We start from the raw sequence: 16,840 nt of genomic DNA on the forward strand, positions 1-16,840 counted from the left end.
CACGCTCTCCCTTCGCCGGCTACCACCCCAATGTTACGTTGGGCGGGATCTGCCACCGGGGACTTCTCCCCCTCTCATCTCCACAACTCGTGAGGGGCGCACCGGAGCCACAGCGCACCACCACCCAACAGGACCTTAGTGTCGAGCACCGGGCACCCCCGCACCCAGCAATCGGCGGCCCCTGGAGGAGCCGGGCGGGGGTTTTCTGCCCGCACCACCCGCTCCGCCTTCACTGCCTACGAACCGAGGTCCACGACCTTCTCCTCACGACTTCCTCCTCGGTTCATCGGCATGCCCAGGTCTTCATAAAGCCCTGGTTGGTCTTCCTTGTGCCCGACGGAGGCTGGGCGTCTGTAGGAGTCGTCGTCTCGCCGAGTTGGCTTCGGTCTGCAGCAACGGGTGCGGCGGCGGGTGCAGCGACGTCATCTCTCCTCGGTTTTCTCGGAGGCTTTACACAGGCCTTGCCCCCCGAAGTGTGGTCCGCTGGTCTCCCGGCGGAGGCGCAGACGGCGCAGCGCGGTGCCAGCGTGCACCCGGATGCCACGTGGCCGGTCTGTCCGCACCGTAGCAGTCGTGACTGCGGTCAACCGACGACGGACACAGGGCGCCCACATGACCCAGCGCGTGGCAGCGGAAGCGTTGTAGCCTCCGGGTCTCCAGCAGGCGGACGCGAACAACGCTCCACCCGATACGCAGCTTCGTCACTGCGACAATCTTCTTCGCCGCTGCGATTGGGCAGCGGACGAGAACCTGGCCCATCCTTCCGGGGCCTGGCTTGATTTCGCCGATCTTCGTGGCGTCCACGGAGCACTCTCCAACCTTGGCGAGCTCTGCAGCTGCTTCCTCCCGGGATACGGAGTCATCAAAACCGCTGATGCGAATCGCGGCGGTGACAGCTGGTCTTGTCACCGTTATTCTTCGCGTGGGCAAGATTTCCCGCAGCTTCTCAGCCAGCAGGTCCACCTTTACCTCTTTTTCATACCCGGCCACAACGAGGATCTTTGCTCCTGTCAGCGATGTCCGCTGGATGGGGATACCGAGATCTGCGTCGATTTTCGATTGTGCCTCCGCCAGAAGGTCACGATATGTCAGGCCTCGCTCCATGGCTTCCGGTCGAGTTTTAGGACTACAGCCTGCGAACGCGATGGCCGAAGCCGCCTCTTATTCTTTGTCTTCACTGGAGCCGTCTTCTTTCCAGTGGTGTTCGGTTCCGTCTCATCGCTTCTCCTCGCATCCGCCGCCAAAGATGGTCGTAGGCGCGGTTCTGATGGGAGTCGACCCCCGAGGTTCGCGAGTCGAGCGTCGATCAATGAGCCGACAGCCCAATGCCATTAAAATTTCACATAAAATTGACATAACTACTTCGTAAAAACATAACGTAAAACAATAAAAACATCAAAACAACAAAGTTTGTACCAAGGTCACTTTTCGCGCTGAGTTTTGTTCCCCAGATTTATTCGTATACTTTACAGATAGCATCTATACCTTTCTTTTTCTACATAGCATCTATACCATCTTGATACCTTTTTTTTTCTAACAATGAAAATAGTTATTTACTATTATCACTTGGAAGGTATCCGCATAATTTTTGCTGATCTAACGCATTTATTTTCATAGAAAAATTATTGTCTATGTCACTATTTTGTTCTTCAAAGCAATTAAATGTTATTTTTCCGGTTGATCAGCAACTCCAAAAACAATATGTAAAATATTTTCTGAACTATTGAATTGCTTATATACGACCTCTGAGATCCGCTAACAGCGCTCTCATCTTTTTTACTTTATTATTATGCGTAACATTAACCACTCAAGTATGTAATGTAACACACATAATAACTGGATGTTTCTTACTACAAATTAAATATTTAACAAAAAAAAATCATTTGTTAGCCAGACTAACCTTTCCTCAGAAATATTTAGCAACAGCCGGCCTTTTTCACTGCCTCCCTCTTTTGCTCCAATGTAAATTTGGTGGTCCTGCTGCACTCATAAACAATATGATTAGATTTTTTGCAAAATAAACAACATTCCTAACCATTATCAATTTTTTCCGGCCGTTGGAGTAACTTGATCGGCTATATTGCTGTGGGTAGAAGGGATTTTAAAATGATTCCTAGCCAGTTTTATCCTCTTCTCAGCTTCGACCTCGTTTTTCATAAAGTCTAATGAATATGCCAGTTGTTTTTTGTCACCTATCTGGGTCCTATTCCAGGCTATCAAAATATTAATAGCAGATTCTACCAATGGAACTAAAGTAGTTTCATATTTTAATTTAGTAATCACTCTAATGCCAACAAATATGTAGATAATTTATTATACAAAATTTTAATATCTAACTGGTTTTTATTTTGAGACAAAACTAACTGTAAAATTTCTCTAATGTACACTTGAATCAACATACCCTGCCGAGCAACCCTTGCTGCAAGCTGATCCGCCGCGTTCTCATAGTTTTTTGCACTAGGCGAGAAACTCCACCAATGCCCTGGCACTGAAACCATTCTTCAAAGCAAGCAAGAGGTACTGAAATTTGACTTCAGGATTGATCGACTTGTCTTCGTGCACTTTCCGGAATTGTCCCCAAAATCCGAGCCAGTTTTTTGGATCGTCCTAAAAAAATTTGAACTCTTCGTGGTAATTGATGGTTTGGGTTATCCATCCAAAGTCATCTCGATTTTCATTTTTGGTCTCATGTTAATGTCTAAAGTTGCCTGAATTTCGCGGTATGTCACATGTCGATCTTCCTCAATCAGTTTACGGTAGCGCGCCGCGCGGCCTCTACCCCCTCAGATCGCCCCTTGACCTTCACCGGGGGGAGGCCGCTACCTACAGGGGCCGGGACGTACAGGCGTATTCCCGCCTCCGACCCCCGGCTCGGCGGCGACGGATCGGTGCGGAAAGGGAAGAGCTCTCCCTCTCTCGCTCTGCCGCCTCCTTCTGCGAGATGGTGGACTCGCAGAAGTCGAGCATCGCCGTCCCGAGCATCGTAGCCACGACGCGCGGCAGCGAGAGGTCCTCTCCTATGACCGTGACGAGGGCGGCGCATTGATCGTCGTATCCAGTGATCTAACATATTTTTTATCTGTCTACTCTACTACTGTTTAACTACTGTTTAACATGTATAGGAGTCTCGGATGTAGTGCGGATTTCGTGTTGAATAGTTTTAGTGGCAGTTAACAGATCTTCTAGAAACTAGATCATTAAACCCTGAACATAACTTTCGTAAGCTAGACTCTTCTTCTGAATTTAAATGATCACATCTTAATGCATTTTGGACCTTCTTATCGGTATCTAAGTCAGCGAAGGTTGTTGGAAAGCAAGGGACAGTTTCCTCAGCTATACTTTGAGAAACGTCAGGGTTGTTTTCTAATACATATGACACAGGCTCTAACGCTAACTTGATTGGCTTTAAAATAACTTTACTTTCAGAAGTGTTTAAAACAGATATTAATTTTATTATTTGTTTTTACGCGAGTGAGACATTTTGAAAAAAGAAGTTTAGGGTAGTCACTTAAATTAGTCGTTAGGCTTAGACCTTCTTTTATTTCAGGATTTGTGACATGGCATTCAATCATCATTTCTGTGCGACCCGGAATGACATAAATTGGTTCAGTGTTAATTTCAAAATACACGGGTGTTTTTCCTGGTAATTGTAATTGAGACGTAGAATAACATATAGAAGCACGGTAATTAGAAAGAAAGTTCGTTCCTATAATACCGTCATAATCAAGGTTAACTTTGTCACCGACATGAAAATAAAAGAGAAATTCTTTTTTTTTTTTTTTTATTATATTATAGATTATAACATAAACCTACCCCTTGTTTCGGCATGTGAGCCAAAGTCGTTTATACCTTTAAATTTAACTTTATTCGAATCGAGACATAGAATATTTGATAAACTTGTATCTTTTACTAGGCAAATAGAGCTACCCGTATCAACAAGCAGTCTTAAGGGATTTTTTGAATGAGATGTGTGAACTTCGATGAAGGGTAACGACGTTTTCCTATTCTGAGATATGTCGTAGATCATGGGACATTCCTCGGTGCTCTCAAGTAGGTATAGGCGATGACATATCCGCGTCATGTGTTTCGACATGATGTTGTCTTTGATAGGATGACCTTAGTTGTAATTTCCTGGAATTATTAAATTGTCTCTTTCGACACTCTGATATGTCATGGGCCACGTTTTTACAATATCTACAGATAATAGGAGGCAGATTATTTGTAGGTTTATTCGATGAAGACGGCACTATTTCCTGGAATCGAGTGTTGTTACCTCTGTTATTAAAATAGCATTCCGATTGCAAATGAACCGTTTTTTTACAAATATTACAGAATTTAGTTTTTATGTGTACTGTGGTGTTCTTTTGGGTATTCAAAATTTTCTCTTCCTCTATTGCGATATTAACGGCAGCGTTTAATGTTTGTGGGTCACGACAGCGAACTATATTACTTATGTTAGTATGTAACCCGATTGTTAATGTGTATAAGGCTAGGTCTTCGGTCATAGCAATGCGGCCAGGTAATTCTTTTTTTAATGTATGTGAATTATGTATTTCCGCTTGAAGATTTGTGAGGCAAGTTTCGATTCTAATTGCATATTGGGCAACAGTTTCGTTGGTGTTTTGTTTGCATGACTGTAAATCTAATAATAAATGGTTATAATGTTTACGTTCTCCAAAATTTTGTCTCAGAAAGTCTTTTAAACTGTCGTAATTATCAAATATTCTATTTGAACATGCAATTTGAGCTTTTCCCCGAAGCTTTGAAACAATGAACTTTAATAAGAGCTCTTTTTGCGACTCCGAAGCTAAGTCGAGAGCATTCTTGCAATTAGTTAAGAATGCAGGCAATGTATCACGTTCTCCACTATAAGTATCTATGAAGTCACACAGGACTTTCATGGGGTATTGCTCAGAGATAATTGGAACACGTTTACTTTCGCTGGCGGAAGTAGACATTTTAATTTTGATGTATTTAATATAGTAGAATTAGCAAGGAATAAGAATAAAGGGATAGTAATAGGAATAGTAAAAATAGTAATGGTAAAACTGTCTATTTTAGTAAAATATAATTTTTTTTTTTTCTTTTTTTTTAATAAACTCCAACAAACATTTATGGCAACAATGTAATCAGAATATTTTACTCACAATAGAATAAGGAATCGGCGTAGCATGACTGTAGCACGGCGAGACAGGTGAGCCAGAGGACGAAGAGTTCAGCCGGTGTAGACCTTTCTCAGGTCTCAGGAAACCAGGAACAGCAGGTGCGACGGTCACGTCGTGCTGATGTTACCACGGATTAGATACAGCGGCAAGATTTGAAGTCGTCGTGGCCTAACGGATAAGACGTCCGATGCATTCGTGTTGAAGCGATGCACCGGTGTTCAAATCCCGCAGGCGGGTACCAATTTTTCTAATGAAATACGTATTCTACAAATGTTCACGATTAAATTTCACGGTGAAGGAATAACATCGTGTAATAAAAATGAAACCCGCAAAATTATAATTTGCGTAATTTGGTGGTAGGACCTCTTGTGAGTCCGCACGGGTAGGTACCACCGCCCCGCCTATTTCTGCCGTGAAGCAGTAATGCGTTTCGGTTTGAAGGGTGGGGCAGCCGTTGTGACTATATTGATACCTTAGAACAATATCTCAAGGTGTGTGGCGCATTTACGTTGTAGATGTCTATGGGCTCCAGTAACCACTTAACACCAGGTGGGCTGTGAGCTCGTCCACACAACTAAGAAATAAAAAAAAAATACAGTGGTCAAAAAAAAAAAAGGAGCAATTTTGATCAGAGCATGAAGACTCTCCTGGAGTCGCTCGACGAAGATCCCTGGGGGCGCCCATACAAGATGGTTCGCAAGAAACTGCAGCCGTGGGCGCTCCCGGTGACCGAGCGGCTCCAGCCTCGGCAGCTGCGGGAAATAGTTTCCGCGCTTTTCCCGCCGGCAGCGGGGGGGGGACTTTGAGTCCCCCCAGATGGACGCCACGTGGGGCACGCCTCCGCGTCGCCCCAGCGTTCCCGCTGCCGAGGAGCCCCCTCCCCCTATCACGGGGGCGGAGATCCATGCGGCCGTGTCCAGAATGAGAGCGAAGGACGCGGCCCCCGGCCCTGACGGCGTTCACGGCCGGGTCTGGAGCTTGGCCTTCGAGGCCCTAGGGGACCGGCTCGGGGGGCTTTTCGAAGCGTGCCTCGAGTCGGGACGGTTCCCGTCGAAATGGAAGACGGGCAGACTTGTCCTTCTGCGGAAGGACGGGCGCCCCGCGGACTCACCCGCGGGCTATCGCCCCATCGTGTTGCTGGACGAAGCGGGCAAGATGCTCGAGAGGATCGTCGCGGCCCGCATCGTCCGGCACCTGACCGAGACGGGTCCCGATCTTTCGGCGGAACAATACGGCTTCAGAGAGGGCCGCTCGACGATAGACGCAATTCTGCGCGTGCGTGCCCTCTCCGACGAAACCGTATCCCGGGGCGGGGTGGCGATGGCGTTATCCTTAGATGTAAGGAACGCCTTCAACACCCTGCCCTGGTCGGTGATCCCGGGGGCGCTGGAGTATCACGGCGTCCCCGCATACCTCCGCCGACTGATCGGCTCCTACCTCGAGGGCAGGTCGATCCAGTGCATCGGACATGGTGGGGCGATGTACCGCTTCCCCGTCGAGCGCGGTGTTCCGCAGGGGTCTGTTCTGGGGCCCCTGCTGTGGAACATCGGCTACGACTGGGTCCTGCGGGGCGTCGTACGGGGTCCCCTCCCCGGGCTGAGCGTACCCCGGGCTGAGCGTAATATGTTACGCCGACGACACGTTGGTCGTGGCTCCGGGGAGGGACTACCGGGAGTCTGCCCGTCTGGCGTGCGCAGGCGTGGCACACGTCGTCACAAGGATCCGACGGTTGGGGCTCGAGGTGGCGCTCGACAAAACCCAGGCCCTGTTGTTTCACGGGCCGGGACGGGCGCCGCCTCTGGGTGCCCACCTCGTGATCGGAGGCGTCCGCGTCGGGGTCGGGGTGACCGGTCTTCGGTACCTCGGCCTTGAACTGGATGGTCGGTGGAACTTCCGCGCTCACTTTGCGAAGTTGGGCCCTCGACTGATGGCGACGGCCGGTGCGGTCGATGGCACTATACGGGGCTCCCGTATGGTGCCACGCCCTGACCCGCAAGAACGTCGCGGCGCTGCGACGTCCGCAGCGTGCGATCGCGGTCAGGGCGATCCGAGGATACCGCACCGTCTCCTTCGAGGCGGCGTGCTTGCTCGCCGGGGCGCCACCCTGGGACCTGGAGGCGGAGGCACTCGCTGCCGATTACTGGTGGCGTAGCGACCTCCGCTCTAGGGGGGAAGGGCGCCCCGGCGAAGGAGTAGTTCGAGCGCGGAGGCTCCACTCTCGGCGGTCCGTGCTGGAGGCGTGGTCTCGCCGCTTGGCGGACCCGTCGGCCGGCCTCCGTACCGTCGAGGCGGTCCGCCCGGTTCTCGCGGACTGGGTGGGCCGCGACCGCGGATGTCTCACCTTCCGGCTGACGCAAATGCTTACCGGCCACGAATGTGGCCGGTACTTGCACAAGATAGCCGGAAGGGAACCGACGGCGCAGTGCCACCACTGCGCGGACCGCGACGAGGATGACACAGCGGAACACACGCTGGCGCGTTGCTCTGGATTTGACGAGCAGCGCGCCGCCCTCGTCGCGGTCATTGGAGAGGACCTCTCGCTGCCGCTCGTCGTGGCTACGATGCTCGGCAGCGACGCGTCCTGGAAGGCGATGCTCGACTTCTGCGAGTCCACCATATCGCAGAAGGAGGCGGCGGAGCGAGAGAGGGAGAGCTCTTCCCTTTCCGCACCGATCCGTCGCCGTCGAGCCGGGGGCCGGAGGCGGGAATACGCCCGTACGTCCCGGCGCCTGTAGGTGGCGGCTTCCCCCCGGTGAAGGTCAAGGGGCGACCTGAGGGGGTGAGGCCGCGCGGCGCGCTACCAGCACTCAAGCGCGCTGCCGTGGAGTGAATAGAGCGACCGGTCGACGGTGTATCGCGTCCCGACCCGGCAGGCTGGTTCTGGTCCAGCGGGGTATTCCGGGACACCAGCGGCACCGTCTGCGCGGCCCGACGGGCTGCCGTACCGAGACGGCCGACGTTTCAGAGCCTTCGATTCGCCTCGAAGGCTCCGTCGGCTGGGCGTCCTTGGGGTGAGCCGCGCCGTCTGGTTGTAGTGTTGACCGCGGTAGCCCCCCTACCTCATCCGGGTTCTGACCTCGGAGGGGATCGGACGTCGGGTGTAAGAGTGCAGGGGAGTCGTTTAGTGGGTGGGTCCTAAAATCCTTGGGCCCGCGGTCTGCTCACAACACCATGCAGATCGTTGAGTCTCACATACCCCGCGCGCCCCTTTTGCGCGGGGACCTCGTAGGAGGTTCGGCCCTCTACCCGAAAAAAAAAAAAAAAGGAGCAATTTTGATAGTCTGTTTTCGATACAGTGGATTTCTGGATTCCGATCGATAGAGTTTGTGTTATTCAGTTTTTGCACAGATGTTCACAGTTTTTACACATACAGAAGTTCACGGTTTTACTTTGGTATGGTAAGACTTTGTACTTTTTATGTGAGATGCGGCGACGTGGACACGTGTTTAAATTTGATATTTCGCGAGTCTACCACACCATCCCACTTCTGACACCAATGTTACGGGTGGGATGATGGAGACTTTTTAAAAAAACACTTTTTACAGAAACTGGAAAAAAAGTAATTTTATTATAAGAAAGTACAAGTTTGTCACGTTTTAGATAAGTGTCCACCACGAGGTTTCAAACCGATCTGCCTTTCTGTGGTAACGGAAATGCTGACGAACTTTTGATTTGCGTCATTACTTAGAAACGAAGTAAACAACTGAGGCTAGGTCAGCAGTTTACTTTATATTGATCGTGTTGTAATCGGATATTATAACAGTACTCCTGGACTTTCGAGGGTATATCCTCGAAGGTCTTCATTATCCCCTGGAGGAGCTGTTCACTCGATAGTGCAGCGTAGTTCTGTTGTTGTTTTTCATATATGTCCATGTTATCGAGTGATCTCCTCTTTGCGTCTGGTCTTTTGATAAAAGTCCTAGCCGCGCCCTGCGCTGCTACGGTTGTGGTGACAGGGCTGGAAGTGGTGGGCTTTTTAGCAGCGCCAGAGGTCGTGGGTGTGCAGTACATGTTGGTCTGCTCATAACACCATGCAGATCGTAGAGTCTCACATACCCCGCGCGCCCCTTTTGCGCGGGGACCTCGTAGGAGGTTCGGCCCTCTACCCGAAAAAAAAAAAAAAAAAAAAGTACATGTTTTGTGTGAGTGTGTACAAGCATGATCGGTAATAAGAAAATTGCGTTTCAGATCGATTTAAGCTCCGTCTAATAGGTCAGGTCCTAACAACAACAATTAAATAACAACAACAATTTAATATCTTTTTATTCATTAAGTTTTATAAAGTTAGGTAATGTTATTGAGAAGTCGTGGGTGCTCGTGATACGTGAATTCGTAACCTCGAAAGGGTCTCGGTTGAGAGGTACGTGTGAAAAATACTTCTGCACGGCTTCAGGGCTGATAAACGATTGATTTGCGCCAGTATCTACTAGAAATTTAAATGGTGGTTCGGACATCTGTATATAACGTAATTCTCTTTTAGAATGAACTTTAAGTTCTATTTTGGTTCGAGTTCGGTTCGACCTTAGTGAAAATCCAATTCATTTTGGTTGTATTGACTGGTTGAAGGTTGAGGACCCTCCAACGCATTTCCCGAGTACTGATGTTGCCCAAGGTCATCAGGGTACGATTCATTTTGGTTGTATTGACTGGTTGAAGGTTGAGGACCCTCCAACGCATTTCCCGAGTACTGATGTTGCCCAAGGTCATCAGGGTACGTGTTCTTATATTCGTATTCAAACGGGCTTTTATCGTAATATGTGTTATAGTCATAGTAATAATCGTTCGTTTCAGTATACGGGTCAGAGTGGTAATATATGTCGTCATTGTCCGTCATAATATTATAATTTACTAGCTGACCCGGCAAACGTTGTCTTGCCATATATAAGATTTCTAGAGAATTTCTAGTGTAGAAAAAAATTTACTAACTTATTGGAAGTGTAAAAGGATGTGGAATATGAGTGAAAAAGGCCTGGAGCGCTGTGAAAGATGAGGGAATGTTGTTTAAAAATAAAAAAACACCAAACATTAATTGTTTTAATTTATTAAAAGTAATAATTATATAAATAATTAATTCATTACATAATATTTATCCCTTAATGCTGCAGCGTGAACAATATTTTTTGTTAGCCCGTCTTTAGTTAATACAAACAAACTTGATGGTTTACCCACTCGAGAGCATGCAACGTATAATTTTCCGTGTGAAAAACATGGTGTGCTCAAATCTAAGCCACAAACAGACATTGTTTGGCCTTGGGATTTATTAATAGTCATTGCAAATGCCAATCTAATCGGAAATTGAATACGCTTAAATTGAATTGGCACATCTGTGGGTATAAAAGGTATTCGTGGTATCAATATATTTTCACCTCGAAACTTACCATTGAAAATGGTGCCTTCGATAACTTTTTTCATTATTTTTTTAATGACTAATCGCGTACCGTTGCATAGCCGTGGCGGGTTCAAATTACGAAGCAAAATAATTGGAGATCCAACCTTCAATTGTAACTTATGTGGTGGCATGCCTGGCAAATCCAGTGAGTTCAAAAACTCTGTTGGAAAATTTATAGCTTCAGTGCCATCGCAAACTGTATCAATATATTTATAGGTACCTTGTTGAAAATGGGTGTACCTCAGGGTTCCATTTTGGGTCCTTTTTTATTTCTAATATATATAAACGATTTACCTAGTTTTATTGAATCCCGACACGAGGTCGTATTATTCGCAGATGATACATCTTTATTATTTAAAATTAAACGACAATTACAAGTCTATGACGAAGTGAATGATGCCATTTCGTGTGTGGTTCATTGGTTCCGTATCAATAACCTATTATTGAATAGTAAGAAAACTAAATGTATTAAATTTACTTTAAAATGTATTAAACCATCTTTAAATGTGAGACAAGTGGATAGTGATGTAATTGTTTCTGAGGAATCATTGGAGCTTGTTGAGTCAACCGTATTTCTTGGTATAACAGTGGACTCCAAACTGCAATGGGGACCTCATATTCATAAATTGGCGAGTAAGCTCAGCTCTGCAGCATACGCAGTAAAAAAAATTAGAATGTTAACAAACGCGGACACGGCTCGTTTAGTTTACTTTAGTTACTTCCACAGTGTCATGTCCTATGGCATTTTGCTATGGGGCAATGCGGCCGATGTAGAAACGATATTTATTCTGCAGAAAAGAGCTATACGCGCTATTTATAACATGCACTCAAGGGAATCCCTGAGGGAGAAAAGACATCGGGCACCTTTGTATGGGACACTTACCTACAGCGAACAAAAATGAAATTAGGTCTGGTGGATAGGCAATTGAATCTAGTTTACAATGGTATAGGTCCCATATCTGTGAGCCGTGGGAATAAGGAGAAACTGGACATTAAAAAAATATATTTTTTTTTACTTTTTTGTGCAATAATTCAAGAGGAAAAAAGGAATAAAAAAAACATGTTTTTCTCTTTACTTTTATTCTGCCGCATCCAAATCTACAAGAGTTTCGTCTAAAAACGCCGCAGGTGCGTGAAATTCTTCTTGATATATAGCCCAAGATAAAAAGTATACCACACTGGCGATGTGCGCGCAACTCCCTACAGTGCGGCGGCCGTGTATACAGGAACAGTAATACCCTTCGAGGCTTTGTCTTCCTTGCAATGCCGGATTTATTAGTATATATGTATAATAGCGTTTTGCTCTTATGTGACGAGACTGTATTCTGCCTCGTATTAATATTTTATTTTCTACCAACTCTCTGCGATGGTATAATTCCATTATATACACTCCGTTTGGCCGCATGTGTTCATGGCAATAAAATTTGGCCAATTTCAAATGGTATATTCCCAAGGTAAATAAAAATAGCTCGTCGTAAGTTAATTGTGGAAAATCTCTTAATTCGGGATTGTTTGCCTCTATCGGCGTGAATGCAACTCTTTGCCTGTTTAAGTTGTTTCGAATCACGTAATCAACCAATTCATTTTCTCTATTTATATTCTCATTTATTATATTTATAAACTCTGCGGCATGAGCGTTATCTCTATATGGCTGATAAGTGGCATTGATAAGTGCTGCAGTTATTTTAAAATCAGTCATCATATTTGTAAGCGCTACATTAAAATAAACATGGCGGAATATTTTGAAGTCTTTTTTAAAGCGACCATTAATAGTCTCTACCACCCAACGACACATAGTGATTAGACGTGATTTATTTGCATCTACTGTGCTCAACTGCTCTCCTCTCGTCCTTGTTGGCGGCATATGTGCATCATATCCATGCTCTTCGATGGCAGGGATAGAGTCTCTAAAGCCGCGGTCCAATATGAAAATATCGTTGGCGTTCAGAAACCAATACCAAACTTCCTCCTCCATCATGTGACGCATTATTTCGGCATCCGTAGTAATAGCTGGATACGGGCCTAATACGTCTACAATATAGCCGTCTGTGCATACAATTAAAAAGGGTTTTATTAAGTTGCGGAATTTGTGCAGGCTATACGTTCTTCTCTGAAAAAGGAAGTTGGAGCTTTTTTGCACGTATATGTATGTTCCATCACACACAAGAATGGCCGCAGGTTCATTCTGGTTACCTCCAAAAATATGACTCGGGATGGTTAAGTTGCGAGCTACTACATCTTCTCTCGTCATGTGATCCAAACCCAGATGGCGGGGAACAAACTCTTCAGATAAACATTCTCGAGCTATTTTTAGTTTTCGTTCCAATGTTCTTCTCGACATATTAAACATAGAAGCTATACGCTCGTCTGGTTCACCTGTTCTTATTTTAACTAAATACAGTCCCAAAACAGTAGCAGAACTGTTGGTTCTATCACGTAGAGAAGATGTTTGATTCAAAATATTATTGAATTGAATTTTATCCATACCCGTATAAAAATGTAGTTCATTGTCATCTATCTCCTCAATATTTTCGAAGTCCAACTGAGTTCCTCGTTCCAATCTCCATTCATACAGCTCGATAATATCGAGAACATGAGCACTATTAAAGTTTTCATGAAGAGGTATTTGCTCATTAAGTAGATCTTCCCATTCATTGTTTATCATATGGGGTTGGCAAACTCGAGCAAGTTTTGGTATGAATAGCTTATTAATACGAAAAAAATGTAACCTGACATATTTTGGCACAGCATTTGCTGGTACGTTTCTGCAGTTTTGAAAAACACAGCGTCGAGCAGTATTAGATACACGCAAATATCCAGGAATAGTCATAAGACCTATGTCTTGTTGTTGTTGAACGTCAACTACTATTTCTTGGACTTCCTCTTCTTGTACTTGCTGGGGTAATGGTTCTTGAACTTGCTGAGGTAATGGATCGTCTACTGGCCGGACTTGCACTGCGCGATAAAATCTCAGCCAGCAAGGGTTGCATATTGATAGTGTTCCATCAAATGCAATCTGTAACAAGTTTATTTTACGGTTATTAATTGATAATCATAATAATAAAGGTCACAACGAAATACACTATGACCAAGGAATGAACAGTTTCAATGGTTGAAAAGGACTGGTATGACGTCACAGCTGGCTGACGTGGCTGTGAGTACTTATTCATACAATGTAGTGTAGTAATATTTTAGGGGGCATTCTAACCGTCATAAACAACTTTTTCTATGGAACCAAAATGGAAATCCCGAAAGAAAAAATAGCTGCCTAGCTTTTGTTACAGGATGTATATAACAGGAATGTTTAATATATATAATAAATATTGAGAAACTTACCTCCCGTGGCATTATTTCTTGTAATAATAGTACTGCATAGTCATGATATCTTTCTAAAAACATTTGTGTAAGACGATGTCTTCTACGACGTAGAACTGATCGCTCACACGACACACAACTATTTCGTCGTTCCATTTCACAGCCAAATCCAACACGAAGGCAAACAAAATCCAGTAAACAAGCAGTAGGTAATTAGTAGACTCAGAACACAATGGGAACACAGTAAAACACAGATCGCTACGACGGATGACGAAGGACTGCGTTGTAGTAAGATAAGCTAGCTACCTGCGCGAGCGCAACCAAACCTGTTTTACGACAATGGGCGAGAAAGAGAACGCAACATGCACACCCACTTATCGGATATCAGTCAGGTTGACTTTACGAAAATACCACGGAGTGATATTTTAACTTACTGAGCGGTCATATTTAGTAATTAGGACAAATAGTCAACTTAAAATATGAATTTCATTTTACTTTTATTTCCATTTTCCCATTGTTATGAATTAAAATAACCACATAATATTAAATATGATTGGAAGCACTATGATTTAAAAGTGTTTTGGTTTATGTTCGCGACTTTAAAAAAAGCGGGTAAAAAACGCCCAATGATCTTTAAAGAAATTAAAGTTCTCACTATGCCATCCCAGTACATTTTTGAAAATTTGATGTATGTTCGTAAACATATTGAGGAGTTTCCTAAAAAGTCGGACATACATAATAGAAATACTAGGAACAAACACAAGCTTGTTGTGCCGATGAGTAGGTTACATAAGATACGAAATTCATTCGGGTGTTTGTCTGTGCGCCTGTACAACAAAATCCCACAAGATGTTCAGAACCTACATATACATAGGTTTAAGAAAACTGTTAAAGAACATCTGTGCAATAAAGCTTACTATAAAGTCAATGATTATCTAGAAGATTGCACAAAGTGGGAATGAGTTGCTCGCTCCGGGCATTTCAATATTGTAGTAATTGTTACGTTATAATACTCATTGTAAAAAACTCATATTTAAAAAAAATAATGTAATATTAAAAAAAAAAAAAATAACAATTTATTAAAAAAAAAAAAAAAAAAAAACATGCCCGCTGAGTTTCTTGCCAATTCTTCTCAGGACGGAGGCTAGTTCTTGTGAATTGGCGGTAGTTCTTTTGACGTTCAACAAGTATGTACTTTCATTTATGTTGAATAAAAATTTTTTTATTTGATTTGATTTGATTTGATTTGATTTATATGATACCAAGTCCCCTGGCAAAAACTGTTGTATCTTCAGATTTAAAATGTCAAGGTCCACATTTTTTGCAGCTAACATTGCTCTTTCTGCAAGCCACTCGAGATTTATGTAATTCGTGTGTACATCGGGTAATACTTGTTCAATGAGAGCATCTTGCGAATCAATGATAGTGCAGAAATCATTCGCTAATTTTATGTATCCAGTTTCAGCTATAGTGACTTTTCCATCACCGATATCTAAGAGTTGTTTTGAGAATGTTTCAGCGGATGGATCTTGAAGCATTTGAACGCGCATATTTACTTTCAGCTGTACTATTTCAACATTACGCCACAATGTCGATGATTTTAAGCAGGCGTTGATTTCATCAGCGTATGTTGAACGTGGAATGACGGGAAGTGTTTGTCTGAAGTCACCTGTAAGAACTAACAGAGTGCAACCAAATAGTTTGTCGTTGTTTTTAATATCTTTCAATGTCCTGTTCAACGCCTCAAGCGAATGTTTGTGTGCCATGGTACATTCATATTTTCCACTCTAAACACCGCCATGTCACTGCCTTTATGGACATAATTGCAAATGTATTTGATGCTCTTCACAGAGCTGCAGAACTCAACATTAATATGAGCATTGTATGTTTTGCTCAGCAGGGGCGAATATGGCACGACCCAACGATTGTCAATATCAATGTCTGTATTGCTGATGTTTTTAATAAATGATTGTCCGCCATTATCTGGATTCCTCCGACGATATATTGGATATCCGTCGACATTTGTGATTGTATCGTTAGTGAAATCTTCAGGCAATTTTTTTGTACATTTTCCATCTGACATGCAAGGCGATGAACTAAAAATGTTTAACTACTACGCTTGAAGCATAAACACTAAAAATAGCCGAAAACTGTAGAGGTAACATCTCTACTCCGTGCTGTTTACAGGGTGAGAAGTGACACATGGAGGGGATAACTTACCAAGTGATAATAATTGATGTTATCGAGCGGGATAGAAAATGATAAAATTATGAAAATGACTATTAAAAAGCAAGGGTTGGTGATAAAAAAGTGCAAATTTAGAGTTGTATGTATTTTTGTATGTTGTATCATAAAAAAATAGAAATTAAAAATTTTGTCTAAAAAATAAAAAATAAAATTTAGGGTAGGACTACCCCTAACATTTAGGGGGATGAAAAATAGATGTTGGCCGATTCTCATAGATACCGGATAAGCACAAAAAATTTCATCAAAATCGGTCAAGCCGTTTCGGAGGAGTATGGCAACGAAAACTGTGACACGAGAATTTCTTATATTAGATTTCGCGCGTTTTGAAATAATTTGACGGTGGTGGATTCCCGAATTTATGCCAGTCATGTCCCAACATCGTAGGCGAAAGCGTTTTGATAACAAAATGACTAACTCCGCTCATTGGTTTCGGTCCAATATATTGGGGGTTATTACGCGAAGGAAATCTAAATGCCATTTGGGGGTTGTAGGTAGGTGGAGACGCGCGGAACATCTGCTGTGTGCGACGGGCATCCGCGGCTGGTAAAAGTTGTTAGGCGGCTGGTAACCGGCTTGCGGTTGCATCATTATCGGTCTATACGATTGCGGCTGTGGCATAATGTTAAATGGTTTAGGTGGCGTGAAGACGGTGAACCCGGGAACTTTAGGTGGCCCACGGGTCTGCTGTTGCGGCGTATATGAATGGCGTTTGTCAGCGTTTTCA

General features: G+C 44.4%; 2 protein-coding genes across 2 annotated transcripts; both read right to left on the reverse strand.

Annotated features, from left to right (window-relative positions):
- Positions 1-450: 450 nt before the first annotated feature.
- Positions 451-1,104, reverse strand: LOC101741139 (uncharacterized). The gene has a single exon (XM_004922809.1). It carries the CDS (start codon positions 1,102-1,104, stop codon positions 451-453), a length of 654 nt encoding a protein of 217 aa, XP_004922866.1.
- Positions 1,105-11,617: 10,513 nt separating this feature from the next.
- LOC119629489 (uncharacterized) lies at positions 11,618-14,965 on the reverse strand. Its single transcript, XM_038015429.2, has 2 exons — positions 13,891-14,965; positions 11,618-13,570 (listed from the first exon to the last, which is right to left on the reverse strand). The coding sequence occupies exons 1-2, from the start codon at positions 14,023-14,025 to the stop codon at positions 11,633-11,635; spliced, it is 2,073 nt and encodes a 690-aa protein (XP_037871357.1). The 5' UTR covers positions 14,026-14,965; the 3' UTR covers positions 11,618-11,632.
- Positions 14,966-16,840: the final 1,875 nt, after the last annotated feature.

Source organism: Bombyx mori, chromosome 14 (assembly GCF_030269925.1).
Source record: "Bombyx mori chromosome 14, ASM3026992v2".
NCBI lineage: Eukaryota > Metazoa > Arthropoda > Insecta > Lepidoptera > Bombycidae > Bombyx > Bombyx mori.